Source organism: Ochotona princeps, chromosome 17, assembly GCF_030435755.1.
Source record: "Ochotona princeps isolate mOchPri1 chromosome 17, mOchPri1.hap1, whole genome shotgun sequence".
Classification (NCBI taxonomy): domain Eukaryota; kingdom Metazoa; phylum Chordata; class Mammalia; order Lagomorpha; family Ochotonidae; genus Ochotona; species Ochotona princeps.
The window spans coordinates 13,613,980-13,629,269 of NC_080848.1; the positions used below are offsets into that span (position 1 = coordinate 13,613,980).

The following is a 15,290-nucleotide window of genomic DNA, read 5'->3' on the forward strand; positions in this document are numbered from 1 at the left end:
TTACATAAAAGGCTGTATGCATTTATAGACCATGTTGATATTTTTACTGAATTACCTATCACTCACCAGATGGGCAACATGGCGAGAACTGGGGTTGTACTGGGTCTCGCCATGGATTTAGGGGCCTGAGTCCTTGGGCCATTCTCCATTGCTTTCTCCAGGCCATTAGCAGGGAGCTGGATAGGAAGTGGAGTAACCAGAGATGTGAATGGGCACCCATAGGGGAGTGCCAGCACCCAGAGGATCAGCACACTGTGCGCTGTGGTGGTTGAAGAGGGGATACTCTTCTTTCTTTCTGGTAGTTATGATACTCTAATAGAGACATATGGTAATACACTTAATCACTCCTTTTCCAGTAATTAATGAATTGTTTATGGAAAAAGTGCTATGGTCATTAGGCACATGAGCAAGTATTTATTGATGCAGTTCTCAGAGGTGAGATTACTGGTTAGATACTGCCAATTGCAGTGAGAACTTGTGCTGCTGCCTGTGGCAGGCATTTGGTGTGGTTCCTCAGCTGGCAGCTTGGGCCACCCTTGTGCCTCACCTGCATGCCCGGGTGAACCTGGGGTCTGCTTCCCATCCAGCTCCCTGGACATGCATACACGCCAAGGGAGGCAGCGGAGGAGACTCGAGGATGGTGAGCACTTGGGTCACTGCCACCCACAGGGCCGAGTTCTTTGGAGTCCTGGTTGTGACAGACGTTTGAGGACTGAACCAGTTGGTAGGACATCAATGTCTTCCCTCTCCTCCTCCCCTTCACATAACATGAGAAGCAATAAAAACTTTCACAGTGGCGTTGTTCCTATAGCAGTGTCTGAAAGTGTCTCTGACCAGTGTGGTGGAAGATCATGGAAAAGCTTTTTTTGGTCACTGAGATTTAAGTCATATGTTTTTTTATTGTTCTTTAAGATTTATTTTTATTGGAAAGATTTACAGACAAGAGAGAGAGAAAGAAATATCTTCCATCCACTGGTTCACTTCCCAAGTAGCTGCAGTGACTGGGGCTGACCAGGAGCCAGGAACTTACTCTCGGTCTCCCATGCGGGTGCAGGGTCCGAAGGCTTTGGGCCGTCCTCCACTGCTTTGCTAGGCCACAAGCAGGGAGCTGGAGCAGCCAGGACACGAACTGGCGCCTATATAGGATCCCAGTACATGCAAGGCAAGGACTTCAGCTACTAAGCTACTGCGCCAGGGCCTTAAGTCATGTATGTTAACACTCAGCCATTAAAAATATACAGTAAATTGGGCCCGGCGGCGTGGCCTAGTGGCTAAAGTCCTCGCCTTGAAAGCCCCGGGATCCCATATGGGCGCCGGTTCTAATCCCGGCAGCTCCACTTCCCATCCAGCTCCCTGCTTGTGGCCTGGGAAAGCAGTTGAGGACGGCCCAATGCTTTGGGACACTGCACCCGCGTGGGAGACCTGGAAGAGGTTCCAGGTTCCCGGCTTCGGATCGGCGCGCATCGGCCCGTTGCGGCTCACTTGGGGAGTGAATCATCGGACAGAAGATCTTCCTCTCTGTCTCCTCTGTATATATCTGGCTGTAATAAAATGAATAAATCTTTAAAAAAATATATATATATACAGTAAATTGGCTTTTAGTATGAGGGATCTTCAAAAAGTTCACTTAAAATTCATATTATTAAGCATTCATGGATCTCAAAAATGTTTTGCACCGCAGTGAGTTTATCTCGGTTCTGCTTTCCCACACCTTGAAGTGTGCTGAGGTACTCCAGCTTCTGGAGCGTCTTCACGGTCCCAGAGAAACCCTCTCCCCGTTGTTGCTGACACATTCCTCCTCTCCAGCCTGTGGAGTTGCCTGTTGCAAAGTCAGCTATACAGAGAGGAGGATCTTCTGTCCAATGATTTACTCCCCAAGTGACCACAACGGCCAGAGCTGAGCTGATCTGAAGCCAGGAGCCAGGAGCTCTTCTGGGTCTCCCACACGGGTGCAGGATGCAAAGGCTTTGGGCCATCCTTGACTGCTTGATGCTGCAAGCGGGGAGCTCGGTGGGAAGCGGGGCTGCCAGGATTAGAACCAGTGCCCATATGGGATTCCAGCGCATTCAAGGCGAGGACTTTAGCCACTAGGCCATTGCGCCAGGCCCCATCATTCCTGTTTTTACGTGTCAGTCTTTCCTGTAGCGCTGTGTGTTCCTGCACTCACTGACTCACCTGTGTTGCGCAGAGTGCTTGAGGGAGTTTTGTGTCTTCAGCTGGTCTGTGTGACTTCTGTTGGTTTTCTGCTGAATTGTCGGCTGGTATTATGTATTTTTTCTTGTAGATTTTTAAGGGGATATTTATTTATGTATTTATTTGATAGGCATAGACAGAGAGGAAGAGAATCTTCATCTGATAGTTCATCCCCAAAGCACTGCGCAGAGCCAGGCCAGAGGTAGGATCCTGGGACTCCATCCGATTCCCCACGTGGGTGAATCATCTTCCGTTGCTCTGCCAGGTGCATTAGCAGAGAGCTGACTTACAAGTGGAGCATCTAGAACTCAAACCAGCATTGCAGGCAGTCATTTAACCTACCACAACCCTGGGCCCCTTTCTTGTTGATTTGGTGCTTTTTTATAGTTTAGTAGGGAGATTAGTTCTTTGCCTTTCAAGAATTACCAGAAGCTCCTCCCTGCTTATTGTTTAAGACTTGTTTACTTATTTGAGAGGCAGAATATCAGAGATAGAAGGAATGATAGAAAAAGAAGTCTTTCCTCACTGATATACATGCCAGTTGGCACAACAGCCAGGGCTGAGCCAGGGTGGAGCCAAGAGCCAGGAACTGTATCCTGGTCCCTTACATGGTAGCAAAGGGTCCATGGTGGTTGGCCTGTTCTCTGCTGCCTTCCCAGTCAAGGAGCAGGGAGCTGGGTCACAAATGCAGCAGCAGGTGTTCTGAGAAGCTGCGACCCACCCAGGGAGCAGTGCAGCCCTGCCGCACCACTGCTGTTGTTTCTCAGTGTTGTCTATGGCATTTTGTATTTTTTTTTAAAGATTTTATTATTATTGGAAAGCCGGATATACAGAGAGGAGGAGGAGAGACAGAGAGGAAGATCTTCCGTCCGATGTTTCACTCCCCAAGTGAGCCGCAACGGGCCGGTGTGCGCCGATCCGAAGCCAGGAACCTGGAACCTCTTCCAGGTCTCCCACGCGGGTGCAGGGTCCCAAAGCCTTGGGCCGTCCTCGACTGCTTTCCCAGGCCACAAGCAGGGAGCTGGATGGGAAGTGGAGCTGCCGGGATTAGAACCGGCGCCCATATGGGATCCCGGGGCTTTCAAGGCGAGGACTTTAGCCACTAGGCCACGCCGCCGGGCCCAGCATTTTGTATTGTTAAACCAAAAGGATTCTTTTAACTTTTACCAATTCTAATACTTTTTTTTTTTTTAAGATTTGTTCACTTTTGTTTGAAAAATCTACAAGGAAAAGGACAGAGAGGGAAAGATCTTCCATCTGGCTTACTCCCTAAATGACAGCAGTGGCCAGAGCTGAGCTAATCTGAAGCTAGGAGTCAGGAACTTCCGGGTCTCCCACGCGGGTGCAGGGTCCCAAAGCTTTGGGCTGTCCTCTGCTGCTTTCCCAGGCCACAAGCAGGGAGCTGGGAGGGAAGTGGAGCAACCAGAACACAAAGCGGTGCCTGTATGATGTCCTGGGAGGATTAGCCAGTTGAGCCATCATGCCAGTCCCCCATCCTAATATTTTATTACTTTAATTTTTTTAAAAGATTTATTTATTTTTATTACAAAGTCAGATATACAGAGAGGAGGAGAGAAAGAGAGGAAGATCTTCCGTCCGATGATTCACTCCCCAGTTGACCGCAATGGATGGTGCTGTGCCGATCTGAAGCCAGGAACCAGGAACCTATTCCGGGTCTCCCACGCGGGTTCAGGGTCCCAAGGCTTTGGGCTGTCCTCAACTGCTTTCCCAGGCCACAAGCAGGGAACTGGATGGGAAGTAGAGCTGCCGGGACTAGAACCGGTGCCCATATGGGATCCCGGAGTGTTCAAGGCGAGGACTTAAGCCGCTAGGCCACAGCGCTGGACCCTATTACTTTAACTTTTATGCCTAAATACCTAATCAAAGAGTTTTCCAGAACTTGCTGCATGTGAGGTATGAATTTTACTTTTTTTTTTCTCTAGGTGGTTATCCTGTTGCTCAAACACCATTATTTAAAAATTCCATCTTTGCCCCCACTGATTTGAGGAGCCTGTGTTAATGGTTTCTCGGCCCAGAGTAGAGGGAGAATTCCGGTGGAGACGTGGAAGGCAGGCTGCAAAAGGGAGGAACGGTGTAGGTTTCAGATGATGGCTTTTCAGGATTTTTGGTTCTGATATTTTCTTTTAGTTTTTAATTTGTATATTTTGCTTTTATAAAACTCAGATACCTTGTAAATTTTTTTTCCTAAATTTTTTTTGTTTATTCAATGGATCCTTAACCAAAACTCACAGCCATTTGTCATGTCCTGGGGTTTTAGATACTAGGGGTGAAAAAACTACACTATACTTCTCTAACTTTAGTACCAGCTTACAGTCTGGTGTTGGAACTAGACAATAAAATAAAGAATGATTACAGAGCCAACACAGTAATTTAGTAACCTAATCTGCCTTCAGTGCCAGCATCCCATTGGATGCCAGTCAAGTGTCGGCTGTTCCACTTCAATCCAGCTTCCAGCTTATGGTTTGGGAAAGCAGCAGGAGCTGACCCAAGTCTTTGGGGCCACTGGTACTAGTGGAACTAGTACCCACATGGGAGACCTGGAAGAGGTTCCAGGCTTCGAGTAAGTTCTGCTTCAACCATTGTGGCCATATGGGGAATGAACCAGTTGATGAAAGATTTCTCTCTCTCCTTCTCTGTAAATCTCTCAAATAAAATAAATGAATATCTTTAAGAAAATGGAATTGCATGTGTACATGGATAGTACGGCTTTGTGTTCACCACATGCTCTGAGCAAAGTTAGAGATGAAGAAAGGGGCTAGAAAGTGACTTATGGAGGTAGTCTAGGGGACCTGTGAACCAAGACTTGGGAGAAGGGGGAGTCCTGCCCAGAGCTGTCAAGAGGGCTCAGGCAGTGGGAGTAGCAGGTGCAGAGGCTCTGAGACAGGTGTGGGTGTGTGTCACAGCCTGTGAGGAGGTGTGGTGCCAAGTGGCACTGTAAGGGAGGTGGAGACTGGGAGGATGGTTCCTCTTCCCCCGTGTGACTGGAAGAGGGAGAGGGTCTGCTTTGCCCTCTGCCATGCAGTTTGGGGAGGAGGTTGAGAGGATAAAAGCATAAGCTAGGGAACCAGTTGGAAACTTTGAAACTACAGTAATGTTTGTGAGGCGGAGTTGGTTTGGTTCAAATCAGTGGCAGTTGAGGTTGGAAGAAATGGCTGAATTATGGATTTGTTTCTTGTTTTTAAAAAAAATATTTTTATTGGAAAGGTAGATACACAGAGAGGAGGAGAGACAAAGAGGAAGATCTGTCCGATGGTTCACTCCCCAAGCAGCCGCAACGACGGGAGCGGAGCCAGTCTGAAGCCAGGAGCCAGGAGCTCCTGGTCCCCCACGCAGGCGCAGGGTCCCAAGGTTTCAGGCCTCTTGTTATTAAATTCTTGAAAGGCAGAAGAGACAGGTCTTCCTCAGATGCCTGGCTTGTAACACCTGAGGTTTGCCAAGCCAAAGCTGGGATCTGGCAATTCAGCAAGTCAGCCCCTCAGGAGTGCAGGGATCCGATTACGGGAGTCCTCACCTCTACCTCTGTGGTATGCACTGGCAGGAAGCTGGAACTCAAAGGGGAGCTGGGACTAGAACCAGGCGACTGTCCTGTTGGATGCAGCACAGCCAGCAGTGTCTGCACTGCTGCAGTCAGCTGTACAGCTGTCCTGTTCCCGACTGCTGTTCCAGGGCATAAGCAGGGAGCTAGATTGGAAGCGAGCCAGGGTGTGGGCTCATGTGGGCTGCTGGTACTTGCAGCAGAGGATTAACCAGTTGAGCGATTACACTGGCCTGAGATAATGTGTTGAGCGATTACACTGGCCTGAGATAATTTAGTCTTTGAAGCATGGGTATCACAAGGGGAATATCATTTACACTTTGAACAATGCTGGATAAACACAAAGGAACACTGAAAAGGATGGTTCAGAAAGACAGGATAAAAATCACGGAATGTGGGCCCGGCAGCGTGGCCTAGCGGCTAAAGTCCTCGCCTTCAAAGCCCCGGGATCCCATATGGGCGCCGGTTCTAATCCCGGCAGCTCCACTTCCCATCCAGATCCCTGCTTGTGGCCTGGGAAAGCAGTCAAGGACAGCCCAATGCATTGGGACACTGCACCCGCTTGGGAGACCCGGAAGAGGTTCCAGGTTCCCAGCTTCGGATCGGCGCGCACCGGCCCGTTGCGGCTCACTTGGGGAGTGAATCATCGGACGGAAGATCTTCCTCTCTGTCTCTCCTCCTCCTCTCTGTATATCTGGCTGTAATAAAATGAATAAATCTTTTTAAAAAATCACAGAATGTGTTATATTTAGATCAAACAAGGAAAAATGAAACTGAGATAATATCCAAGAGAGGAGACCCAAGTGGAGCAAGGCCTGTGGGCGGGAGTGGGGGGAGCGGCTCTGCCAGCCACGGCCTGGGGTGGAGGAAGGGCCTGCCCGCCCGGCCAGCAGTGGTGAGCTGCTCAGGGACAGTTTTGTTGTGCTGGCGGTCATGTGGGTTTGCTGCTTTTTCACCACTTACCACCAGTTGCTAAGGCACTGAATGGTTTCTGGTTCTTTAGGTATTTCATGTACATTTATTTGAGGGCATTGTGCAGTAGGAAAACCTAGCTGGATAGCTTATTGGCTATTGACATTAATAAAATGTGGCATTAGTGAAAATAATGAAATTGAAGGTAACCTGATTGAAAAAAATAGTAATACAAAAAAAGGTAACCTCATGAGCCATTTCTGTCAGAAGCTGTGACTTTGACCGAATTACTTACCCTTTCAGAACTCATTTCTTAATCTATTAAGTACGGTTTTTTTAAGAATTCAAAATAAATGGACACAAGACTGATGCAGCTCAGTAGGTTAAGCCACCACTTATGTGCTGGCATCCCGTATTGGAGTGCCAGTTCAATCTTAGCAGGAAGCTGGAGTGGAAATGAGGCTGCTGTCCATGCAGGAGACCAAGGTGATGTTCCTGGCTGCAGCCTCACCTCGCTGTTGGGACCTTTGGGGAGTGGCCAGTCGATGGAAGATCTCTCTTCCATTCTGCCTTCAAACAGAGTTACACACACACATACACATTTAGTGTAGTTTAGTGAAGTGTAGTGTAGTTCCTGGCATATGGGTGTTCAGCAAATCAATTCTAAGTTATGTTTTCTTTTTTTTTTAAGTAGGGAAAGTAGGAATTACTTTCTGCCAACAGTCACAGCACTGTTAATTGATCGGAAGTGAGGGAAGTAGGCAGGAATGTGTTGGATGAGAAGAGGAAAATGAAGATTTCCAGGCTTACAGGAACATGTTCTGGTTGTTCAAAAGTGTCCATGTGGAGATTTTTCACTGCTGAGAGAGAAGGGGGGTAGGGATAGCTAAATTTTGCAGATTTTAAATTTAATCTCCTTGTGATCAGACACATACTTCTGTAATTTTGAGTTTTAACGCTTTGAGCCTTTTGTTGTAGCTTTTTTCGTATGTGCTATCTTTGTTCAGCGTGCACATGAAAAAAATTGCATATTCTGTTGACTGGGGAGCGGCTGACTGCAGCAGTGCAGACACTGCTGGCTGTGCTGCATCCAACAGGACAGTCGCCTGGTTCTAGTCCCAGCTGCCCTTTTTGAGTTCCAGCTTCCTGCTAATGCACACCACAGAGGCAGGGGTGAGGACTCCTGTAATCGGATCTCTGTCACTCCTGAGGGGCTGACTTGCTGAATTGCCAGATCCCAGCTTTGGCTTGGCAAACCTCAGGTGTTACAAGCCAGGCATCTGAGGAAGACCTGTCTCTCTGCCTTGTAAGAATTAAAACAAAAAAATACCCTAACCACTTCAGCATTGTCCTCAGAACATGCTGCGCACTGGGGACTCTGGGATGACATCGGGTGGCTCTCCGTCATTCCTGGGTATTGGTGTGGTTGGGCTGCTGGGAGCGGCCCTCTCGACTTTGCAAGATCGCAGGAAGTTGTCTCATCCACTTTCCCCAATTCCTGGACCCTTCCCATCCTAACTGGAGGTTCCTCCCAACTATGAAAGCATCAAAAATAAAATGAATTTGTTATTTAAAACAAATGATGAAAGGCCCAGCACAGTAGCCTCGTGGCTAAAATCCTCGCATTGCACATGCTGGGATCCCATATGGGCGCCGGTTCTAATCCCGGCAGCTCCGTTTCCCATCCAACTCCCTGCCTGTGGCCTGGGAGAGCAGTCGAGGACAGTCCAAGACTTTGGGACCCTGCACCTGCGTGGGAGACCTGGAAGAGGCTCCTGGCTTCAGATCACTCAGCTCCGGCCATTGCGGCCACTTGCGGAGTGAATTAGTGGATGGAAGACCTTTCTCTCTGTTTCTCCTCTCTAAAAATCTACCTCTTCACTGAAAATAAATTTCTTTTTAAGATGTATTTTTTATTTGCAAGGCAGAGTGTTGAAGGAAGAGGCAGACGTTTTGTCTGCACTGGTTCACTCGCATGCTATGCTCCAGTTGGAGCCTGGAACTCCACCTGAGTCCTCCTGTGCCAGGATCCCACGGTTGGGGCCATTGCCTGCTGCTTTGCTCAGTGTGCTCTCCAGGCACTGGAGTGTAAGTGGAGCCCCGGGACTTGGTGCTCCGATAAGGTGGTACAAGATATCAACATTGCACAGGGCCACACCGGAGGCCCAGTGAGTTTTGATTTGATCTTGTTAGGATGTAAGGAATAGAAAACACAAGGAATAAGAAGGAGGAGGGAGGGAATCACATAATTTATTGCTGTGTCGATACCAACTAGTTTCTAGAGTTCTGTTTGCTAATGCAAGATGAGGTAGATCTGTATCTTTAGTTATTTGGAAATTGGACTAAAAATAGCATGTTTGGTTTGTGTCCCTAAATGTTATATAAATAAACGTAGGAGCTGGGGGGATGTTTGGATCCTTTTTGAATTATGGACTATTGTGTTCTGGAGTGGTTTTTTCTTTGTTGTTGTTTGTTTTCTTAAATCCTTTCTAGAAAAATAACTTTCCCACATGTTAATTTATTCAATAAATCTACTAATTACATAAAAACAACAGAATTTGAAAGAAGTCTACATAAACAGAGGAGCTGTTTATGTTAAATATCAAATGGTTAATGTCTGTCCTGGATCAAGAACGCGTGTTGCTGATCAGAGACAGCCTGTAGAGGTGGGTCGCCCTCGAGGGGCATGGACATGAGGCTTGTGAAGCCCCTCCAGGTTAGTGGGCGTCGTAAGACTGTGGCGGGCTTATGGAAATTACTCTTCCTCAAGCATTGTTAAACTCTTTAGAAAATCAAATAATGCAAAGTTTTAAAAAAGCCCGTGCATGTTTATATTGCTGTGACAACAATATCACCTTTTATAGATTAACTCTATAGAGCAAACCGTGGCAAAACCTAAAGGATATATTAAAAAATGAGATATTAATATGCATACAAATTAGCAAGCCTTTTTCTGATTAGCAAGAAAACTTTGAGACACTTGCTAATTTCTTGGTGGGGACCACTCACAGGGAAATTGTACGCGCTCCTGCTATGCTGTCACTGGCAGGCTGGAGGGATTCTGGCCCTGATTGATAGGCCCCTGCTGGCAGGCTGACGTCGGGTCCAGAGGAGCGAGGACTTCGTGGGAGGTGGACTGAGGACGCTTTGTTCATAGAGAGATGACACTGGGCAGTGACACATCGTTGTGCTTAGAAATGTTCATTCTAGAACATGCCATTCTGCTGCTGCTTGAAACAGTTTTGTGCTGTATCTCTTGGGGTAGTGTGATCCCTTCCCTTTGTGCTTTGTTCATGCATAGCTACGGGGAGGGGGTCGTTGCCTAGAGAGTGACTGTAAGGATACAGGATGCTTCTCGGACACACGCAGCACCCAGGGCTGCCTTGACGTTCCACTGAGTGCAGAATGGGTGCTTGGAGAAAGAGCAGAGGGCCTGAGAAGGTAAGCGGATCGGAGAGAAACTGCTTGGCCCCCGTGATGAAGGCAGTGCTGCTGTCACCACTCACTTTGGCAGGCCTGGGTTTCTCTTTTCTAAAAGAAAGCTGCTCCTCGCCCATCAAGTTCACTTTCACCACCAAGTCCATGTAAATTAATGACATGTTATGCTTAGGAAGTGTATTCACGTGTGGTAGGAAAATGTTAGCTGTTAGTGTGTTGTGTGTATGCACACACCCACGAATGTTTCTTTTGATGTGCTGCATTGATTTTTTTGTTTGTCACAGTAGAACTAAAGAAGAAAAAACATGATCTGTATATGGAGGATCCCCTCCCCAGAGATGGGCTTTAGGGATGCTGCTTCCAGAACCTTCTATGGCAGTGCTGTGTATCTTAGGAATGCTGTGGAGAGCCGACCTGCGGGGCATCAGCGTCGTCCAGGGCTCGAGCCTAACGTTGGACACGCTTTGGGGTGTGTGGAAACGGCTGCTGGGTAACTTAGTGTAAGGGGTGTTTTTTTGTTTTTTTGTGTTTTTTGCAACATTGATTTTTTTTTAAAGATTTATTCATTTTATTACAAAGTCAGATATACAGAGAGGAGGAGAGACAGAGAGGAAGATCTTCTGTCCGATGATTCACTCCCCAAGTGAGCCGCAACGGACTGATGCGCGCCAGTCCGAAGCCAGAAACCAGGAACCTCTTCTAGGTCTCCCACGCGGGTGCAGTGTCCCAAAGCTTTGGGCCGTCCTTGACTGCTTTCCCAGGCCACAAGCAGGGAGCTGGATGGGAAGTGGAGCTGCCGGGATTAGAACCGGCACCCATATGGGATCCCGGAGTGTTCAAGGCGAGGACTTTAGCCACTAGGCTACGCCGCTGGGCCCTCAACATTGATTTTTATTGGAAAGAAAGATGAACAGAAGGAGATACAGAGAGAAAAATCTTCCATTTTCTGGTTCACTCCCCAAGTGTAAGAGGTCTTATGTCCAGTTTCTGCCACCAACAATCCAACTGGATTCTTATGAGTTGCTGCACTGCTAAGAGATCATTCTGAGGGACTGTTATTTAAGAGATTCTCATTTGTGCTTGATATATATTGCAGTCCAGAGGTTGCGTTTTCTTTCTTTAAAAAAAAAAAAGAAAGATTTATTTTTATTGGGAAATCAGATACACAGAGAGGAAGATCTTCTGTCCAGTGATTCACTCCACAAGCGGCCACAATGGCCAGAGCTGCGCCAATCAGAAACCAGCAGCCAGGCTCCTCTTCTGGGTCTCCCACGCAGGTGCAGGGTCCCAAGGCTTTGGGCCATCCTTGACTGCTTTCCCAGGCCACAGGCAGGGAGCTGGATGGGAAGCAGGACAACCAGGATTAGAACAGGCACCCATACATGGGCCTGAAAGGCTGCATTATCTATTCACCAATTTTGTTTTCACGACTTGGGCTTGTGGCAGATGCTTTTGATGTACTGCTGGAGAAACCCAGAGCCAGTGGGGACTCTGAGGGAAGCATGCAATTCCGTGTGGGAGACCTGGTTTGAATGAGCATTTTGGAACTGCATGTTACTTATTTCTTTTCTTGTGTTTTAAAAAGGAGTCACCCTTACGCTTCCTAGCAAGGGCTTTGCTGGATGCTTTACATAAATCGGCATGGTGCCTGCATGCCTGGGCTTCTTTCTTTTTCATTTGGTTTTTGGGAATTGCTCAAGTTTTTCCCCTGTATCCTTTAAGGGAAAGAGGGGGAAAAAAAAAACCACATTTTAAGGTCCTTTGAACACACAATGCAGTAAGATTATTTTGTTTGCATTGTTAAGTTTCACCGGTGAGCAGAGTTAGCCCCTCAGGACGACTTGTGCCAGCGTGTCCATCACAGTGGAGTGCAGGTGTTTTCTTTCTGCTACTCGGGACCAGTTGAATCTGTGACTCGCCTTCTGTGGAGGTCGGGTCCCAGGGACAAGCCAGCTGCTGAAAGTCAGGCTGAGCAGCTGGTTCCCCGTCATGAGGGCGCTCGCTGCTCTGGAGAGCGGAGCCTACAGGACAGGCGCATCCCAGGGTCCCCAGTGACCCGGCTGCGGGTTCCTGGGCTGCTGCTGCTGCGACTGTTTCCTGAAGTGTTGGTGGTTTCCCCAAGTGGCTCATCTTCCCGTCAGGTTTTCTTAGACTGCCATGACTGAAGGGTCCCACGTCACCATTCCGTCATCCCCCGCCACATGTGCTGGGAGAGGATGGAGGGTCCAAGCTGGCTTTACATCCTGCAGTGCACGGAAAACTTCCTGAAAATGGCATTGTCATGATTCATTTCTCTGTGGGAGGAAGCTGTTACAACCTGCTCCTTTTTCCCTTCCAGAGGGAGTCTGGAAAAGTTGCAAACGAAACATCATTTCTCTGAGAAAGTTTTGGATAACAGCAATTCTGGATAACAGGTAAAGTGCATTTAAACTACTCCAGTGCTGACAAATCACCTCTGGTCTGTGTCAGGACGCGGGGTGGGCAGGGGGAAGCCATGTTCACTCGGTGTCAGAGCCGTGTTGGGATCGTGCGTGGACTTTCTCGATGACATTTCTTTGTGGAGTCTGTGGATCTAAAAATTTCAAGATTAAAAATTATCCATAAAATGGATTTGCCTGCCAGTTGGGGTTTACATTTCACAGTTTAGTTGAGCAAACATTGCTAACATCTGCCATGAACAAGTGGAGCTACAGGGCTCGTGAGTTGTTTTATGCAGAGAGGGGTATTCAAAGTCTCGGCCATTGCTAGTTTTTTTGTAGATATTCTCTCCTTAATTCTGTTTAACATTTTGTCACCTGGGTCTGTCCAGGATTTAAGTTTCCTTAAAGAAAAAAAAAGAAAAACTTCTCTCCAGGCTTCTAGCCTAGGGGTTTCCCATGTTCTCAGGAGTGGCCTCCCAGTGCCCCGGACGTTACTGTGTGATCCCCCGGAGTTCAGGAGGCTCATAACATAACAGCGTGTGTACAAAACCCAGCATACTGCGCCTGGGAAACACGTGTCTGTCAGTGGGTGCTGCAGTTGCACCTCTGAGGACCCTGTGTGCCCAGACACCCCCCAACCAGGGGGCAGCGCTGGGTCCCCGTGTGCCCAGACACCCCTCGACCAGGGGGCAGCACTGCGTACCCATGTGCCCATGTGGGGCTGGAAGGCTGATTTCAGGCCTACAAAGAGGAGTTCCTGGGGGTGTCATCAGTTAAAGTTATATTGTTCATAATTTGCTACTTTGACTTTTTTCCCCTTTCCATCAGGGCCAGGGAGCGGGATCACCATGAGTTGGAGCTTCCTGACTCGCCTGCTAGAAGAGATCCACAACCACTCCACCTTCGTCGGGAAGATCTGGCTCACCGTCCTCATTGTCTTCCGGATTGTGCTCACAGCTGTGGGAGGGGAGTCCATTTACTACGACGAGCAGAGCAAGTTCGTGTGCAACACCGAGCAGCCAGGCTGCGAGAATGTCTGCTATGACGCCTTCGCCCCGCTCTCCCACGTGCGCTTCTGGGTCTTCCAGATCATCCTGGTGGCCACACCCTCAGTGATGTACCTGGGCTATGCCATTCACAAGATCGCCAAGATGGAGCATGGGGAAGCTGACAAGAAGGCCGCGCGGAGCAAGCCCTACGCCATGCGCTGGAAGCAGCACCGGGCTCTGGAAGAGACCGAAGAGGACCACGAGGAGGATCCCATGATGTATCCAGAAATGGAATTGGAAAGCGAGAAGGAAAACAAGGAACAGACCCAGCCCAAACCCAAGCACGACGGCCGCCGCCGGATCCGGGAGGACGGGCTCATGAAGATCTACGTGCTCCAGCTGCTGGCGAGGACTGTGTTCGAGGTGGGCTTCCTGATCGGGCAGTACTTCCTGTACGGCTTCCAGGTGCACCCGTTTTACGTGTGCAGCCGACTTCCCTGCCCGCACAAGATAGACTGCTTCATCTCCAGGCCCACGGAGAAGACCATCTTCCTGCTGATAATGTACGGGGTCACAGGCCTCTGCCTGCTGCTCAACATCTGGGAGATGCTTCACTTAGGGTTTGGAACCATTCGAGACTCACTGAATAGTAAGAGGAGGGAACTTGAAGATCCGGGTGCTTACAATTATCCTTTCACTTGGAATACACCGTCTGCTCCTCCTGGCTATAACATCGCTGTCAAGCCAGATCAGATCCAGTACACCGAGCTGTCCAATGCGAAGATTGCCTACAAGCAAAACAAAGCCAACACTGCCCAGGAGCAGCAGTATGGCAGCCATGAGGAGCACCTCCCAGCCGACCTAGAGACGCTGCAGAGGGAGATCAGAATGGCCCAGGAGCGCCTGGACCTGGCCATCCAGGCCTACAGTCACCAAAACAACCCCCAGGGTGCCCGCGAGAAAAGGGCCAAAGTGGGGTCCAAAGCTGGCTCCAACAAAAGCAGTGCTAGTAGCAAATCCGGGGATGGGAAGACCTCCGTCTGGATTTGATCTCAGCTGCCCTAAAGCGTGGGCTCTTCATGGTTCGTGGGAAGCAGCGGCTCACTGACATTGGCTTCCGCTGAGTAAACCTTGGCCTCTGCTGCTCTTCAGGGATGCCGCTGCTCACATTGCTCACGGTCCAAGCTCAGGGGACTGAAGGTGTGGCTGGGGCAGCAGGGAGCGAGACGGGAGACGGCACGCTCCTCGGCACATGTTCTCAGCGTCTGTGTCTTCCAGATCTGGAGAAAAAACGATATATTTAAATCAACCTCGTTGAACAGTTTTTGTATGTACGATATTATGGTCTTTTTTTTTTTTTAGTATGAGAACTTTTTTGTATTTGTACATTGAACTGCTGTAGTTACACTTTTATATTAAAGGGGGAAAATCCTTGTAAGTTATGACTGTTCAGCTAATGTTATTTGTTCAGCGGATTCCACCCTGGGTTTGCAGTTTTAAGTCGATACTACACTTAACACAAGTGCCTCTCCTGTTGCAGGGAAGGTTTCAGAGGTGGGAGACCGAGGAGGAAGGATCAGCTTTCAGTCTCAGAAGGAAGTTAAGGTCATGCCTGTTACACATGGGAGATCTTTGGGACTTGTTCGTGTGGCCTGCATTGCAACCAGTCTCTGGAAACATGTGACTCCCTGCAGGATTCTTGACCTACAGAACATTGGCTGCGTGTGCTGGTATGTGTGTGTCCATCCCTCCGTCCGTCCTGCACAGGCGTTGCCCAGTGTG

The 15,290-nt window shown here is 48.7% G+C and overlaps 2 protein-coding genes across 2 annotated transcripts in view; both read left to right on the forward strand.

Annotated features, from left to right (window-relative positions):
- Window positions 1-12,558, forward strand: part of LOC131482354 (uncharacterized) — a 39,840-nt gene extending 27,282 nt beyond the window's left edge. Inside the window, exon 3 of the mRNA XM_058675803.1 lies at window positions 12,438-12,558. Within this exon, the coding sequence (XP_058531786.1) occupies window positions 12,438-12,517 (80 nt within the window). The 3' untranslated portion in view covers window positions 12,518-12,558. The remainder of the gene's footprint in view (window positions 1-12,437) is intronic.
- A 789-nt stretch (window positions 12,559-13,347) lies between these two features.
- Window positions 13,348-14,946, forward strand: GJC1 (gap junction protein gamma 1). Its single transcript, XM_004597284.2, has one exon. The coding sequence runs from the start codon at window positions 13,368-13,370 to the stop codon at window positions 14,556-14,558; it is 1,191 nt and encodes a 396-aa protein (XP_004597341.1). The 5' UTR covers window positions 13,348-13,367; the 3' UTR covers window positions 14,559-14,946.
- Window positions 14,947-15,290: the final 344 nt, after the last annotated feature.